Raw genomic sequence first — 16,066 nt, 5'->3', positions numbered from 1 at the left:
CCCCATGCAGCGTGACCTGTGCCCCATGCAGCGTGACCTGTGCCCCATGCAGCGTGACCTGTGCCCCATGCAGCGTGACCTGTGCCCCATGCAGCGTGACCTGTGCCCCATGCAGCCTGGCCTGCCTGCGCCCCATGCAGCCTGGCCTGCCTGCGCCCCATGCAGCCTGGCCTGCCTGCGCCCCATGCAGCCTGGCCTGCCTGCGCCCCATACAGCCTGGCCTGCCTGCGCCCCATACAGCCTGGCCTGCCTGCGCCCCATACAGCCTGGCCTGCCTGCGCCCCATACAGCCTGGCCTGCCTGCGCCCCATACAGCCTGGCCTGCCTGCGCCCCATACAGCCTGGCCTGCCTGCGCCCCATACAGCCTGGCCTGCCTGCGCCCCATACAGCCTGGCCTGCCTGCGCCCCATACAGCCTGGCCTGCCTGCGCCCCATACAGCCTGGCCTGCCTGCGCCCCATACAGCCTGGCCTGCCTGCGCCCCATACAGCCTGGCCTGCCTGTGCCCCATACAGCCTGGCCTGCCTGTGCCCCATACAGCCTCACCTGTGCAGAGGAAGATGCAAGCCAGCCGGATCAGCAGAGAGCGGGATTGCCCGCTGTAATAGCTTTCATTTGAATTTCCCGTCTTCCCGGGGCTCATCGTCACATAGCCCCACCTCTTAGCCCAGCGCCTTTGATGACGTCACATGTCCGACGCTGGACCGGCGTTCTGTCGATCAAAGGTGCCAGACCAAGAGGTGGAGCTATGTGACATGAGCCCCGGGAACACTGGAAGTTCTAATGAAAGCCATTACATCGGGCAATTCCGCTCTCTGCTGATACGGACAGCCAGGGGCGGACTGACAACTCATGGGGCCCCCGGGCAATAGATTATGGGGCCCCCAGGCTTAGAGATGGCCGCCATCTTTTTTTTGATGCAACATGAATGTGGGCAAACCCATGCGAAGAGGCACCAAGCTCCGTGACATGCTGAGTGGCTTAGAGTTGGTGACCCACTAAATTCACCAGAAGCCTCTCATGGGCAAACAATTGCAGCCTCACTGTGCCCCATCAAATGCAGCCAACTGTGCCCCATCAAATGCAGCCAACTGTGCCCCATCAAATGCAGCCAACTGTGCCCCATCAAATGCAGCCCACTGTGCCCCATCTAATGCAGCCAACTGTGACCCTCAGCCCCCCCCCCCATGGGGCACAGTTGGCTGCATTTGATGGGGCACAGTTGGCTGCATTTGATGGGGCACAGATGCAGCCACCGTGCCATTAAATGCAGCCACTGTGACCCTCAGCACCCCCCCCCCTGTTGTCTGACCGACACTTGCCCCATCTTGGTGGCAGGTCAGGCAGTGGGTGACGGCGGTGAGATGTGGGACGGGCAGCGGCGAGCTGCTTACTCCCTGCACCTCTTCTTTTCTCCTGCTAGGCATCCAATAGGAGCGCCTGTCCTTTCAGCCAATCACATGACGGAGAGCCGGTTCATTGTTAAAAAAGCAAACATTAATTTGCTTTTCTAAACCCACCTGGATGGGCTCACCCTAATGTGAAGCCTATTAGAGCCTAGGGCTCTAATCAGGTGCTTCAAACCCCCCCCCCCCTCGCAAATTAAGGCACCCAGCGTCCTAAAAGGGGATGGACACCTGAATTGGGGGTGGCCATGGATAGATTCATGCAATGCATGAATCTATACATTCTACATAGAGGGGGTGGTGCCCTTAATGGATGGACCGCCCCCTGGTATACACACACACATGCACTGTATACATACACGTGTGTGTGTGTGTGTGTGTGTGTGTGTGTGTGTGTGTATATATATATATATATATATATATATATATATATATATATATATATAGTGAGAAGTGCCATGCTTCTGGGAGAAGGATGTGCTGAACTTCTCCAATCTCTGCTACATCTCCCTACTCATCACCTGCCCACCAATACACAGGCACAGCCTCCTCTCCTGTATTACCACATGTGAGCTGCTGGGGCACTACAAGTACCAGCATGGCAGAAGGGGCAGGAGCAGTGTGTTCTATCAGGATGATTTTTGGGAAAAAAGTGCTGGTGTGTGTATATATAGATAAATATTTATCTATATATACACACACCAGCACTTTTTTCCACAAATCATCCTGATAGAACACACTGCTCCTGCCCCTTCTGCCATGCTGGTACTTGTAGTGCCCCAGCAGCTCACATGTGGTAATACAGGAGAGGAGGAGGCTGTGCCTGTGTATTGGTGGGCAGGTGATGAGTAGGGAGATGTAGCAGAGATTGGAGAAGAGAAGCACAGAAGCATGGCACTTCTCACACACAGAAAAACGATCTAACAGCAAGAGGAGCCCTGCTGCTGCTACACAGCCTCCCCCCTCCCCCTCCTCACCAGGATAGGTAAGCACTGAGTGATACAATTCTTCCAGCTTACCTTTTTCAGGCAGCAATCCACCCCACACTGCAGGCTGTCCCCTCCTCCCTCTCATCTCTCCAGCAGTCGGCATCTCCTGCTCGTATGTCAAAAAAGCCGCGATGGAGAAGGGGGCGTGTACACTGTGCTCCCATTGGCTGAGAAGGCAGTGGAGAGGCGGGGCAGCTACAATATCGAGATTTGTACATCAAAATGATGTCGGTAGTGGCCATTTCAGTGATGATGTCAGAAAACACTGATTCCAACAAACTGTCCTTGCTTTTACCAAGGCTGCCAACCCTGATGTGGCCCCCTAGTGGCCAGGGGCCCTCAGCTCGCCTCTTCCTCTCCTCTCCTCTCCCTTCCCTTCACCGGGCCCCCCTGATCCTCACTCGGCTGCGGGCCCCATAGCGCCCGCATGGGTCGCTATGGCGGTAGTTCCGCCACTGTCTTCCTGTAATCTTTTATGTAGCTGTTCTAGACTCCAAATTTCTTCTAATAACCTTTGCTTCTGTGCCTGCCTAATTTTCTTTCTTTTAACTTTTTCAGCTATCAACCTTCCTCTCATGTATACCTTGTGGCTCCCTCGACGCTATGGGAAACACACATTTTCTATGTCATTCTCCTGAAAGAATAGGCACATATCTCTTTCCAGATCATCGGCTATCTTGATATTATTTAGGAGAGATTCATCTATTTTCCATGTTTTCTGCTCCCCACATCTAGGGACATCACCACTGGAGCATGATCTGACAACGTTATAGATTTTATATCCACACTTCTCAATCCTTCCAACAACCGATGATCTAGAATGATATGGTCAATTCTTGAGTATGACCTATGGACCGATGAAAAATATGTAAAGTCTTTCTCTTGGGTGTAAAATTCTCCAGGCTTCTACTAATTGCATTTGGTAAAGTTTATGTTTAATTGCCCTTAGATATTTTCCCTCTGACCTCAGTGATACCGGTTGGGTATCCAGGGATGGCTCAAAGACCAAATTAAAATCTCCTGTAAGGATCACCTTGCCATCTCTAAATCTTTCTAATTTGTTTAGAATTTTCTTCAAATATACTGCTGATCTCACATTAGGGCAGTACACATTTGCTAATGTATATTTAAGATTAAACATAGAACCTTTAATGAATAGGTATCTTCCCCCTGGGTCAGTTTCTATAGCTTCTGGGATAAAGTGTGTGTTTTTATCAAATCCGATTGCGGTACCTTTTGTTCGGGGAGTAACTATGATACCAATTAGGGAACTCTTTTGATTTTAATCTTGTTTTTTAGATGTTATCTTTAAATGAGTTTCTTGTAGGAACACAATATTGACCGAGAGTCTCCTCATATCCTGCAGTATCTGATATCGCTTATTTGGGTTGTTAAGACCCTGTACATTGTACGTGGCAATTTTTAAAGCAGCCATTTTCTATCTTTCTTCTTCGAATCAGACTCCTGCATGGCATAGAGGAGCATCCCGGCCAATTCTGAGGCCACCAATCTTGACCAGCATATCCTTAACTTAAACATACTACTTAGAGACCACATATACCACATATACCCCCCCTCCCTCCTCCCGTCCCAACCCCCCCTCACATTGTACCACAATGTTTAGACTCCCTCGATCTACGCCCATCCAGGCGACTTGCCGAGCGGGCCTTTGTTGGGGTCTTTAATATTTCCCACCCTCCTCCGGTTTCCATCCCAGAAATTAAGGACAGCTCCCGGATTAAAGGGGGGGGCACATTTACTCCATGCCTCCTCCCTCCCCCCATAGACCTGACCAAACCCGCATGACACTTAATACTTCCCTCTTCTCCCCCTGTTATTCCTATCCTCCCCGCCCCCACAGGAGGCAAGAAGGAGAAGAACAGAGAAGAGAATAAAAAAAAAAAAAATCAGCAAAAAGGGGCACCATTCAAAAAAAAAAGAAGCAAAAAGGAAAGAGTCTCTCAGGTTCTTCAGTTTCTTATTACTCATTCCTTCTTATAGCTCAAGTCCTATATTCTAGGCTCTACGCTCTGTTCCAATCTTGATCCTTCCATCTCTTCCAAGCCGGGGGTCTCCTTTCCCAATTATCAACCTTTATATGTTGTATCCTTAATTTATTACAGAATTCCTCTACATCCTCAGGGAACCTAATGTATGCCGACACTCCCTGATTTTTGACAGACAGGCAGGAAACCCCCATCTATAGATAATGTTTTTTTCCCGGAGATGGTTTGTCAACGGTTTCAGTGCCCTTTTACGTGCCAAAGTTTCTGGGGCTAAATCTGAGAATATAAGCAACAATGTACCTTTATAGTCCAATGAAACAGAATTTCTCGTACTATAAAAGTTCAAAGTCCTGGAATCTTACTATAGTGTCCCTTGGTGCATCCCTCTGGACATTATATGACCTTTGTATTCTGTGTACCCTTACAAAATGCATCTGGGCAGTTGGCTCTCGTTTAAGTGCTTTGTTAAATATCTCTCGTAAAGTCTCACCAAGTTCTCCGTCCTTTACTTCTTCCGTAAGGCCCCTTACCCACAAGTTTTTCCTCCTGCTGCGGTTCTCTTGGTCCTCCAATCTATATCTTGTGTTTCTTATCTCCATCCAATCCATATCTGCTCGGCCTCTCAGTTCGTCGATTGCATTTTTGTGTTCTTCCAGTTGTTCTTCTAAACCTTCTACCCTCTGTAACACACTCTGTATATCTTTCCTAGTTGCTCCCATCTCCCCTTTAACTGTCCGTTCCAAACGTGACATCATATCCATCATATCAATCATGTCCTGCTTGCTAGGAGGGACTTGTGGTCCTTCCGGGGGGTGGTCAGGTTGTTGTTTCTCTGGAGATTTCTGATCTTTACTTGCCCCTTTTACCCCTGATGGTATGCCCTTTTTGCCTTTATCCTTACTCTTTCCCGGAGTCTCCTCTGGGGCATGATCCGCTTCTATGGCGGCAGTATTCTTTACCGGGGAGGCTTGGGTCCCTTTTTTCACCGGGCTCTCTACTGCTTGACCAGAGCCTTCGGCCACTAAGTAAGATGTTATCGTATTACCTTTAGCGGCCTTCTTCACCATTCTCCTTTACTATAAGGCTTTACTATAGGGCTTAAGCAGTTAAATACCGTCACTTAACCGTCAGTTGACTTGGGAAATTGAGAAATCCCCGGCCTCTAGCTACTTTTTACCGTTTTTACCGTCCTTATTTAAATCTCCAAAAAAAAAAAAAAAAAAACAGTGAAACACAAGACAGAAATGCAGATTCACAGTCCTTAAATATATATAAATTTTCTTATGGATCGATTATCTTTCCCAGCGATGGGGATACTGCAGGAATGCCCCTACTGTCCTTCACAGCCAGGTAATATTTATATTTATGTAGGTTTCCTTTCTTCCCCCTTTCTTCCTCCTTTATTTAAAAATGCACCGTAAGCAGCTTGTGGCTCATAGGGGGGCTACTCAGGATACCGCTCTTGTGCATACGGTCCCCCCTCTGTTTAAGCAGTCTCTTATGTAAACCACTGGGATCCAATGCCAACTATGTCTTCCTCTTTATTTTGCTATATTTCACTGAGTTTAGTACTTTACTATGGCTTGCTCAGCATCCAACTGCTTCACAGTAATTAATGAGTCATTATACAGGAGAGAGAGCTGAGAAGAAAAAAAAAAAAACGTATCTGTCACCTTACCAGCAAATCCCCCACTCTCTTCTCTTACTGTAATTACAGCTGCTGCTGTTACTGGGGAGAGCCTTCAGGTGTCACTGCTGAGTAGTATCTTCTTGTCTCTCCTTCAATCTACCTCAGCAACATTCAGTGACCCCCGACAGCCTTCAGCAGCTCACAGCTCACCGCTCTCCACGGCCAGGAAACCCAGCTCCCGGAGGTCCTTCCTCCCACCTCTCCGTCCTCCAGCAGCTTCAGCTACAGTCGGTCCCACGTGTTGCAGATGCCGTGCTCCGATACCTCCGCTTCGGAAGACAGCACAGAGGGGCTGGATCCACCGCCCTAGACTACCCCCCCTCCGATCCAGCTGATCCAAGCTTACACCGAGTGAGGGATACGGCGAGATGCTGCTGGGTCAGTGTAAACCACAGCACAGTGTAAGCCACAGCACGGGATCCCGGAGGCACTTGAGTAGCACACCAGCACACCAGCCCCCACCGCACAGCAGCTCCTTTTCCGTTTGTCAGGTTAGTACATTCATTCAGGGCTCCATCATCAGTCGGGTCTTTTTTAGCTCATCGGGGAGAGCATCTGAGGCATGGAGCACGCCGCAACTCTCCTACGGCGCCATGTTTGATGACTCCGCCCCTCGACGGTCAAATCTTTTGACAAAGGATTGCTTTATGGCATCAATCGACCTGCGAGATGCCTATCTGCCTATCCCCATAGCCCCCCCAATCCCAAAAATGTCTAAGGTTGGCAGTAAACATAGGAAAAGAGGTCGTGCACCTCCAATTCAAAGCCCTCCCCTTCGGCCTTTCCTCGGCTCCGAGAATATTTTGCAAAGGTCATGGCAGAAGCCCTAGCTCCCCTTCGCTTACAGGGGGTAGCAGTAATTCCGTACCTGGACGACCTGCTCTTCTTTGCCCCCTCCAGGGAAAAATTGTTGGAAGATCTTGAAAGAGCTTGCAGGTATCTAGAAGCATTGGGCTGAATCGTAAATATGGAAAAATCAAATTTCAACCCAACCCAAGGAGCACAATTTCTGGGGTATCGGATGAGCTCAGTGGATCAAAGTTTTTCTCCCAGAAGACAAAAAGCTAAATACTAAGGGTCGTAGCCTCCTTACAGACAAATCAAGAGCTATCAGTCAGACAAGTAATGTCAGCTCTGGGAACCCTTACCTCATCTATGCCAGCGGTGCAGTGGGCAAGGCTTCACTTCAGACCGCTTCAGAGTTTCCTCCTGAAAACTTGGGATCACAGGACAAATTCTCTGGAGGCAAAGGTAAAAAATCCCCACCAAGGTAAAACTGTCGCTTTGGTGGTGAAGTCAGAAAAATCTTTCAGCAGGCCTGTTATGGTCATTTCCAATAGAGTGGTAACAGACGCCAGCCTATGGGGATGGGGGGCACATCTGGATCAAAACTATGCTTGGGGTGTTTTGTCCCGGTCAGAAGCAGAAAAGTCCTCCCATTGGAGAGAACTAAGGGTAGTGGCCTTAGCTTTGGATGCCTTCTCCGCAGACCTTCAAGGTGCCCATGTTTAAGTCTTCTCAGACAATGCCACTACCATAGCCTACTTAAACAGGCAAGGAGACACAAGAAGCAAGTCACTTCAGCTTCTCACCTCAGACATCCTAAACTGGGCAGAAAATCATTTACTGTCCTTATCAGCGGCCCACCTCAAAGGCACTTTAAATATAGTGGTGGATTTTCTAAGCAGAAAACGGATTCAGGAAGCAGAATGGACCCTAAATCCGATCACCCGAGCCTGGGGCCAACCACAAATAGACCTATTTGCGTCAGAAGAAAATATGCAGCTTCCGGTCTTTTTCTCCATTCACAAAAACGACCGTTCCCAGGGAACAGATGCGTTGATGCAGCCTTGAAAATTCCAGCTGGCTTACGCCTTCCCTCCGTTTCAACTAATCCCGTTGGTACTGAAGAAGATCCAGAAGGAGAAAGTGGAAGTAATTCTAATTACTCCATTCTGGCCAAAAAGGGCTTGGAATGGCAGTCAGGCTGCCGTTCCGGCAGGACTTACTTCTACAAGGTCCAATATGCCATCCGGAGGTGGCCTGTCTAAGCCTCACTGCGTGGTGTCTGAGAGGCAGTTATTGACACAAAGGTCTGTCCCGACCACTTGTGTCTACCTTGCTTTCCAGTAGAAAACTGGTTACCAGAAAGATCTATGGTAAATACTGGAAGGTCTACAACTCCCGGTGTCACTCATCTAATAGAGTGGTGAAAAATCTAGTGTCCAGTTTGGAATTCCTTCAGAATGGAGCAGAAAAGGGCTTATCAGTCAGTACACTTAAAGTGCAGACAGCCGCATTGGGAGTCTTTCTGGAAAGGCCTATATCCTCAGCCATTGGTGTCAAGATTTTTCAAAGCACTTTCTAGGTCTAGACCAGCTCCCATGCGACACTTGCCCAGTTGATATTTGTCAGTGGTTCTTCAGTCATTATCTAAGGAACCCTTTGAAGATGTTTCTCTGAAGTACCTTACTCTTAAAACGGTGTTCCTAGTGGTAATTACAACAGCTGGAAGAATCGGCGAACTGCACGCCCTGTCATAAAGAAACCCTTCCTATCCGTCTACACGGACAGGGTTGTACTAAAGACCGATCCAGCTTTTCTACCAAAAGTGACGGCAGCCCTCAATCGGGCGCAGGAAATTGTCATTCCAACCTTCTGCTCTAATCCATCAGGGGAGAAGAATGCCAATTTCACATGTTGATGTGAGAAGAACCTTACTACATTACCTTGAAGTGACCAAGGATTTTTGATCTTCAGACTCCTTGTTCATACTTTTTTTCAGGGAAAAAAGAAGGGCTACCAAGCGTCTAAGGGGTCAATTGCTAGATGGCTAAAAAACGCTATTCTGGAAGCCTACTCATAAGCAGGGCTATCTCCCCCATTGGGAATTAAAGCACACTCTACTAGAGCTCAGGCCACTACATGGGCAGAAATAGCTGGTGCCACCCCAGATCAGATCTGCAAGGCGGCTACGTGGTCAAGTTACCTTATGTTTGTCCGTCATTATAGACTGGTCCTTCTGTCAGCAAGCGATCAGGCTTTTGGCAGAAAGGTCTTGCAGGCTGTGGCAAGTCTCTGTTATCCTCTCAAGGTGCTGTCCTGAAAGACAGTGAGGGAAAAGTCAAGTTAGGCTTACCGGTAACTTGTTTTCCATGAGTCTTTCAGGACAGCAGCAACCCGCCCTTAATGTTTTGAATATTATGCTGTGACTAACCATGCTCTTATGTGTTCCAGCTTGGGCCGGAGGTTTCTCTACTACTACGTGGAAGGAGCCTCCCTTTTTAAGAAGTTTGTTGGTGTGTTTCCTGTCAAGTGGGTGGAGCCACGCTCTCAAGGTGCTGTCCTAAAAGACTCATGGAAAACAAGTTACCGGTAAGCCTAACTTGACTTTTTTTTTTTTTTCTTCTGTTTAATTTCAAACACATTCTAAATAAGATTTTGTTTCAATCTAATTTTCTTTTATACATTTACTATTGGCTTGTATATTCAGCACATGCGTTTATTGCATATTCTTAGCTTTTAAGTAGTTGTCAGCTTGCAACAGCGCTATCGCATTTATTTTAGATATTCTTTCATTGTTTTGTGATCACATTCTGGTGATAGTAGCAGCTAGGTTTATTGGTACTTTTATATCCACACACCACTACGTGGCAGTGCAACTACCACATAGCCTAGGCATTGAGCATTATTACCAGTGGCAAAGATGAGCTGGACCACGCCAAGTTTTAGAGATCAAAGTAACAAATCCATCTTGCAGAGAATACCCAAAAAATGTCAGCTATCGCACAACAACCTAAACTCCCCCTCAATGTAAATATATTCTATACCTCACTTTCCCTTTTAAGCACTTCCCACTAGAAGATGCAACACTTTCTTAAACATTTACCTAGCATTCTTTGCTTTTGAAACTTTTTTTTTTTTTTTTTTTTTTAGAACCTTACTAAAAAAAATCTAAAACGCTCCTTCACTATAGTCATGTTTAATGAGCTTTGCTCATAATCAACACATGTGAACAAGCCCTAAAGCTGCTAGCTGGTAGGCTTTTATTGCAGAAGAGACAAGCGCTGTCAAAACTGCAATAAAATGCCCCTACCTGTCTGCTTTGCAGTCTAGTAAACACTCATCCCAATAAAAAAAAACCTGCAGAGTTGATTGCCAATCTTGAGAATGGAGTATGAGACTGCCATTCTTCCTGCATGCTTTGTGATTTGCAAACTCTCTGAAGATAAACAAGCGGCATCCTGGGCTCATGCTGAAAAAAGTGGATCCTATGTCTTCACATTATCATCTGCTACTACATTTGCCTTCATCATGACCTTCTCTAAATCAAAAAATATTTTCTTGCCTGTCAAACCCCTAAAAGGAACATCACTGCCCTTTAAAGTACCCTTTTCTTGTTTTCATTGATAAAACCATAGAAGTCAATATTTTGAATATATTGTAAGCTATCCCATTTTAATGTATTCTCCCTCCTAAATTAAGAGAGAACCAACAAGAAGGCGGCAAAGCAGTCGACAAAGCATTCATACGATTCCCCATGTTGTTCGTCCAGTAGAGGAAATCACTGAGGATGACCTGAAGAATGTGGCTGACAATTTTAAGGCAAAGGTGTACAACACTGTGTCTGTGAGTAGCTAATTTGATGGTTTTCTTTATTGCTGCTTAGTCCTAGTAGTGTGTTGGTGTTGGTTTTGTTGTTGTTGGTTTTGTTGTTGTTGGTTTTGTTGTTGTTGGTTTTGTTGTTGTTGGTTTTGTTGTTGTTGGTTTTGTTGTTGTTGGTTTTGTTGTTGTTGGTTTTGTTGTTGTTGGTTTTGTTGTTGTTGGTTTTGTTGTTGGTTTTGTTTTTTTTACAGCACATTTTATCTTTTTGATTTCAGACTTGTATGTGGTGTGTAAATAAAAATATCTTTTTTTTTTTTTTCTGGTTTTGCATTTAGGGTTCTACCTGTCATCAATGCCGACAGAAAACTATAGACACAAAGACAAACTGTCGCAACGTAGAGTGTAGAGGCATCCAAGGACAGTTCTGTGGCCCATGTCTGAGGATCAGATATGGAGAAGATGTATGCAAAGCTCTTTTAGATCCAGTAAGTAAAGTGTGTGTGTGTGTGTGGCGCTACCCCCGGAGGAGCCGCTGGTAGATTTGGGATTGGCGTATTGAGTTACCTTGGTGTGGTGTCTAGGGGTGAAGGCAGTGAGTAGAGCAATAAGCGAATGTCCAATCTGCAGATAAAAAAAAAGGGGGGGTTTTTGGGACTTTAAATGAGATGCGTTTTTAAACAAACAGTAGTATAAGTAAAATAGTAAACGTTTATAACCAGGCTCATACATACCACCCAAACAGCAAGCCAAATTCAACTGTCTAACTGTATATGTTAAAAGCAGAGATTGGTTGCACGCATTTGCAAGTACATGAGTAAGCTGCAGAGCCCGCGCCAAGGCTCTCTGCGATCTGCAGTCCTAACTAAACTTTTGAAGTCTCCTCAATGGAGGCATGTAAAGACTAATGGGTAGATGGAGGACAGGTGACTAGGGGTGTGTCCCCGCCTCCACCTATGCTTGGTATTGTGGTGAAGAGCACTGGAAAAAAACGCATAATAGTATAAGGGTATCAGCAAAATGCATCTCCATCCCTATATGGTACAAAGAAAACTGGGGTTGGGACTTTAAATGAGGCGTATGAAAAACACACGCCTCCATCCCTATTGAATACAAAAAAAGGGGGGGTTTTTGGGACTTTAAATGAGATGCGTTTTTAAACAAACAGTAGTATAAGTAAAATAGTAAACGTTTATAACCAGGCTCATACATACCACCCAAACAGCAAGCCAAATTCAACTGTCTAACTGTATATGTTAAAAGCAGAGATTGGTTGCACGCATTTGCAAGTACCCCTAGTCACCTGTCCTCCATCTACCCATTAGTCTTTACATGCCTCCATTGAGGAGACTTCAAAAGTTTAGTTAGGACTGCAGATCGCAGAGAGCCTTGGCGCGGGCTCTGCAGCTTACTCATGTACTTGCAAATGCGTGCAACCAATCTCTGCTTTTAACATATACAGTTAGACAGTTGAATTTGGCTTGCTGTTTGGGTGGTATGTATGAGCCTGGTTATAAACGTTTACTATTTTACTTATACTACTGTTTGTTTAAAAACGCATCTCATTTAAAGTCCCAAAAACCCCCCCTTTTTTTGTATTCAATAGGGATGGAGGCGTGTGTTTTTCATACGCCTCATTTAAAGTCCCAACCCCAGTTTAATCTGCAGATAAGGTTTTCTGAATGCTTTATTTTTTGGTCCAACACGACCAACATCAACTTGAGGTAGACAGAAAAGGTTGATGAAGTAAAGGAAATTTGCGGTATCAGGCTTTGGATAGAAGGAAAGCAGTCCTGCTTTCTGCAGTTACATCAAACGTCACCACTCTAGCCAGAGTGGGTGAAGTGCCCCCGGACAGACCCGTGCCACAGGCCTGGCAGCCGGAGCGTCACTTTAAGGTTGCTGGGAGGAACAGGCCTCTGCCACAGGCCTGGCTCTGATTGGATTAAGATGCCAGTTGAGGCCTCTGCCACAGGCTCAATGCTGGCAATGTGAACAGCAGAGCGAATCCTCCCAATAAATCACGTTGGGGTCACCGTCTGACAGTTTCAGCGTACTCGTCAGTATCCGGTCACCAGATCCCAGATGGTTCATTCAAGCCCTTTTGGATAACCTGCCTCTGGGTTTCCTCAAGCCGATCCCCCACCGAATGGCATACAGCCTGGGATCTCAGTAGAAGGGGGACCCAGTCAGTCACTGGGGCCCCTTTGTGGCATCAGTTGCTCTAGTCCAGGAGGGCCCAGAGTCAGGAGCTCCACGTAGCGTGCGACCCCAGGCCAGGTGGGCCATAGTGGTGGGGCCCGCGATGTGCGCACACCCTGATGAAGGTGGTGAGTGCCGCACCCGGAACCCGCGAAGAACCCAGAAAGGCCTCTGCCACAGAAATACTCCCTCCCAGCATGCACAGCGAGGCCCAACTCCTCTCGTTGGCTGCTGGGAAGAAGCAGCTCCGCCTGGACCCCTCTGGCGCCACCTGCCGCCCAGGGATGGCACCACATCCCTAGAACGCAGTCTGACCCAGAGAACAATCCAGATTTGGCGACAGCCAAATTTAACATAATCAAGAATGAGCAACTTGCCACTCTCATTTTCCCACTAACTTTAGCGTAGTGCCCTTACTGAAAGTAAAGGGGGCGCTACGTGTGTGTAGATGGATGGATTATATATTCTTTTGACTTTACTGTTGAAGGTGGTTTATAAAAGGCTAGAGAGGAATACCATTAATGTTGAATGATGTATTCTGTAGTACCTATTCCTTCAATTTCTAGCGGTCAGTGATGGATATGTAGGCCACAACATGAATCCTCAGAAAAGAGGCTTCTATTCTGCTACAGGAAATTGAACAGAGTAAGCCTTAAGACTTCTTTCACCAATCTCCTGGTTAAGCTGGCTCCTGCTTCAAATTGCCCCAATTTCAGAACAATGACTTGAAATTTGAGTCTCTACCAAGAAATGGACTGGACTTTCTGGAGCAGAACCACAAAGAGTACGCCGGCGCATCTAGTGATACGCCGGCGTACTTTCAAATTTCCTGCGTCGTATCTTTGTTTTGAATCCTCAAAACAAGATACAACGGCATCTGGGTTAGATCCGACAGGCGTACGTCTTCGGATCTTGGATGCAATTCTTTGGTGTCCGCTGGGTGGCGTTCCCGTAATTTTCCGCATCGAGTATGCAAATTGGCTATTTCAGACAATCCACGAACGTACGAGCGGCTGTCGCATTTTTTTACGTCGTCTCTAGTCGGCTTTTTTCGACGTATAGTTAAAGCTGCTAAGTATGGCCGTCGTTCCCGCGTATAATTTTAAAAATGTTATTTTGTTTGCGTAAGTCGTCCGTGAATCGGGCTGGACGTAATTTACGTCCACATCAAAACAATGACGTCCTTGCGACGTCATTTAGCACAATGCACCGCAGGAAATTTAGGAACGGAGCATGCGCAGTTCGTTCGGCGCGGGGACACGCTTCATTTAAATGAAACACGCCCCCCTACTCGCCAATTTGAATTGCGTGCCGTTACACCGCGAGAGATGCACTACGCCGCCGTAACTTACTGCGCAAATTCTTTCTGGATTCGAAGATACAAAAAGTAAGTTACAACGGAAAAAGGATTGGGAGGCTGAGCCACGGCTCTGGGCTGCAATGTGTTAGGAAATACTACTTAAATCTGTATGTATGTACGCTGACTTCAGCTGTTGTACTGTTGTTGTGGTGGTTCATGTGGACCAGCCTCGCATGATGTGTAAATGAAAAAAAAAAAAAAAGTAAGTTGCTGCGTAGCGTATCTCGCATACGCTGCGCCCATGCAATTCTACGTGGATCTGCCTTTCTGTTTTTAAAGATACATCTTGGATATCAATTGATGTTTAGCAGTGGTTCCTTGATAGAATTTCTATGCAAACTCTTTGCCTGGACTGTTGGTGAAGAAGTAAATAGGAATTCTGCTAGCGAAGTAAAGGGACTTCATGGCTCCTCAGCACCAATTTTCCTACCAGTTATTACTAAGACTGGTAAAACTTTTAGAAGCATGTGATCCATTAGGCGGAGCGCTTTAGAATGTGTTCTCTGCAGGAAATGCAGTCTCTTGTCTGAGCCAGGGGAAATGGGGGGGGAATTAGTCTTTACTTTTGGGACCTAAAGAATGATGTTGGCAAAAGCCCTATGAATATGTAGCCACGTAGTGAAACTGTGTAAAGGTTGGGTATGGAATAGACCAGAAGTATTAGCCTAGATGAACAGGAACAACAGGATTTATTCTCTAATCTTTTATTTTAGGACTGGACCTGCCCCCCATGCAGAGGGATCTGCAACTGCAGTTTTTGCCGTCAGAAAGATGGTCGCTGTGCTACTGGTATTTTGTTTCCTGTAGCCCGTTATAATGGCTATAGTGACGTCCATTCCTACCTGAAAAGGTAATGGGCTCCTACACATTGACTACGTATGTTTTTCAGTAATCTACACACATTTAGTAGTTGTGTGTGTGTGTGTGTGTGTGTGTGTGTGTGTGTGTGTGTGGTGGGGGTTATGGCTTTAACAAATGCACATCAAGCCAGAATATACAGTACTTATTGGTTAACAGCTTTTTTTTTTTTTTTTTTTTTAGTTTGCAGAGAAGTAAAAACGAGCCAAGTGACGAAGACTCTCCATAGGGGACCTGACAGACTGCCTTATCATTGGCTGTTAATGTTGCTTGCTCTTGGTTTTTAATGTTTGCTTTTGTTGTGAAAATTTTAAATAAAATGTTATTTTTCTACAAATTGCAACTGTCTGGATATAAAGCTATATAAAAATAAGCATTGAGTTACTAGTTGGCAGTTACCTCAAGCATAAATGTGAAACGTGGACAACTTGTGTATGTCCATTCAAGTATCAATATGTGTAAAATGAGTGCACTTGATTTAGAGGCTCTAATGTGACATTCAGAAAGAATAATCATTAAATTCAGTGGTGTATTGGAATGATAAATATGGTAACCTGGCCATAGGCATGCCCACATGTGGTGCCCTGATGCCTGGCTGCAGAGGAAAGGACTGGGGAATCTCTGTCCTCAGTCCCTTTCTCTGTATCAAGTGAGACGTCTCTAGACCCCTGATATTTCACCAAAGACCCCCCCCCCCCCCCCCCCAACGGGGCTCCTAATAGAATATATATTTTCTCTGCTCGGTCAGCAATTACCATTTCATGCAAGCAGTAGTAGGCCAGGTTTATAGGTGTGCGCAGCCCATTGCATTAGGGTGTGCACCCCAAAGCGCAAACATGTGAGATGTATATATCACATGTTTGCGCTTTGGGGCGCACACCCTAATGCAATGGGCTGCGCACACCTATAAACCTGGCCTACTACTGCTTGCATGAAACGGTAATTGCTGACCG

General features: G+C 46.3%; 1 protein-coding gene across 2 annotated transcripts in view; it reads left to right on the top strand.

The window, feature by feature from the left end:
* Positions 1-15,453, top strand: part of LOC120929329 (cell division cycle-associated protein 7-like) — a 54,432-nt gene extending 38,979 nt beyond the window's left edge. For both annotated transcript variants that reach the window (XM_040340694.1, XM_040340695.1), the window contains 4 exons: positions 10,577-10,720; positions 11,032-11,181; positions 14,969-15,105; positions 15,297-15,453. In XM_040340694.1, the coding sequence (XP_040196628.1) occupies positions 10,577-10,720; positions 11,032-11,181; positions 14,969-15,105; positions 15,297-15,342 (477 nt within the window). In that variant the 3' untranslated portion in view covers positions 15,343-15,453. The remainder of the gene's footprint in view (positions 1-10,576; positions 10,721-11,031; positions 11,182-14,968; positions 15,106-15,296) is intronic.
* The last annotated feature ends 613 nt before the right edge of the window (positions 15,454-16,066 follow it).

Source organism: Rana temporaria, chromosome 2 (genome assembly GCF_905171775.1).
Source record: "Rana temporaria chromosome 2, aRanTem1.1, whole genome shotgun sequence".
In the NCBI taxonomy this organism is placed as follows: domain Eukaryota; kingdom Metazoa; phylum Chordata; class Amphibia; order Anura; family Ranidae; genus Rana; species Rana temporaria.
The sequence above is the reverse complement of the archived record's forward strand: the minus strand, read 5'-3'. Positions and strand labels throughout refer to the sequence as shown.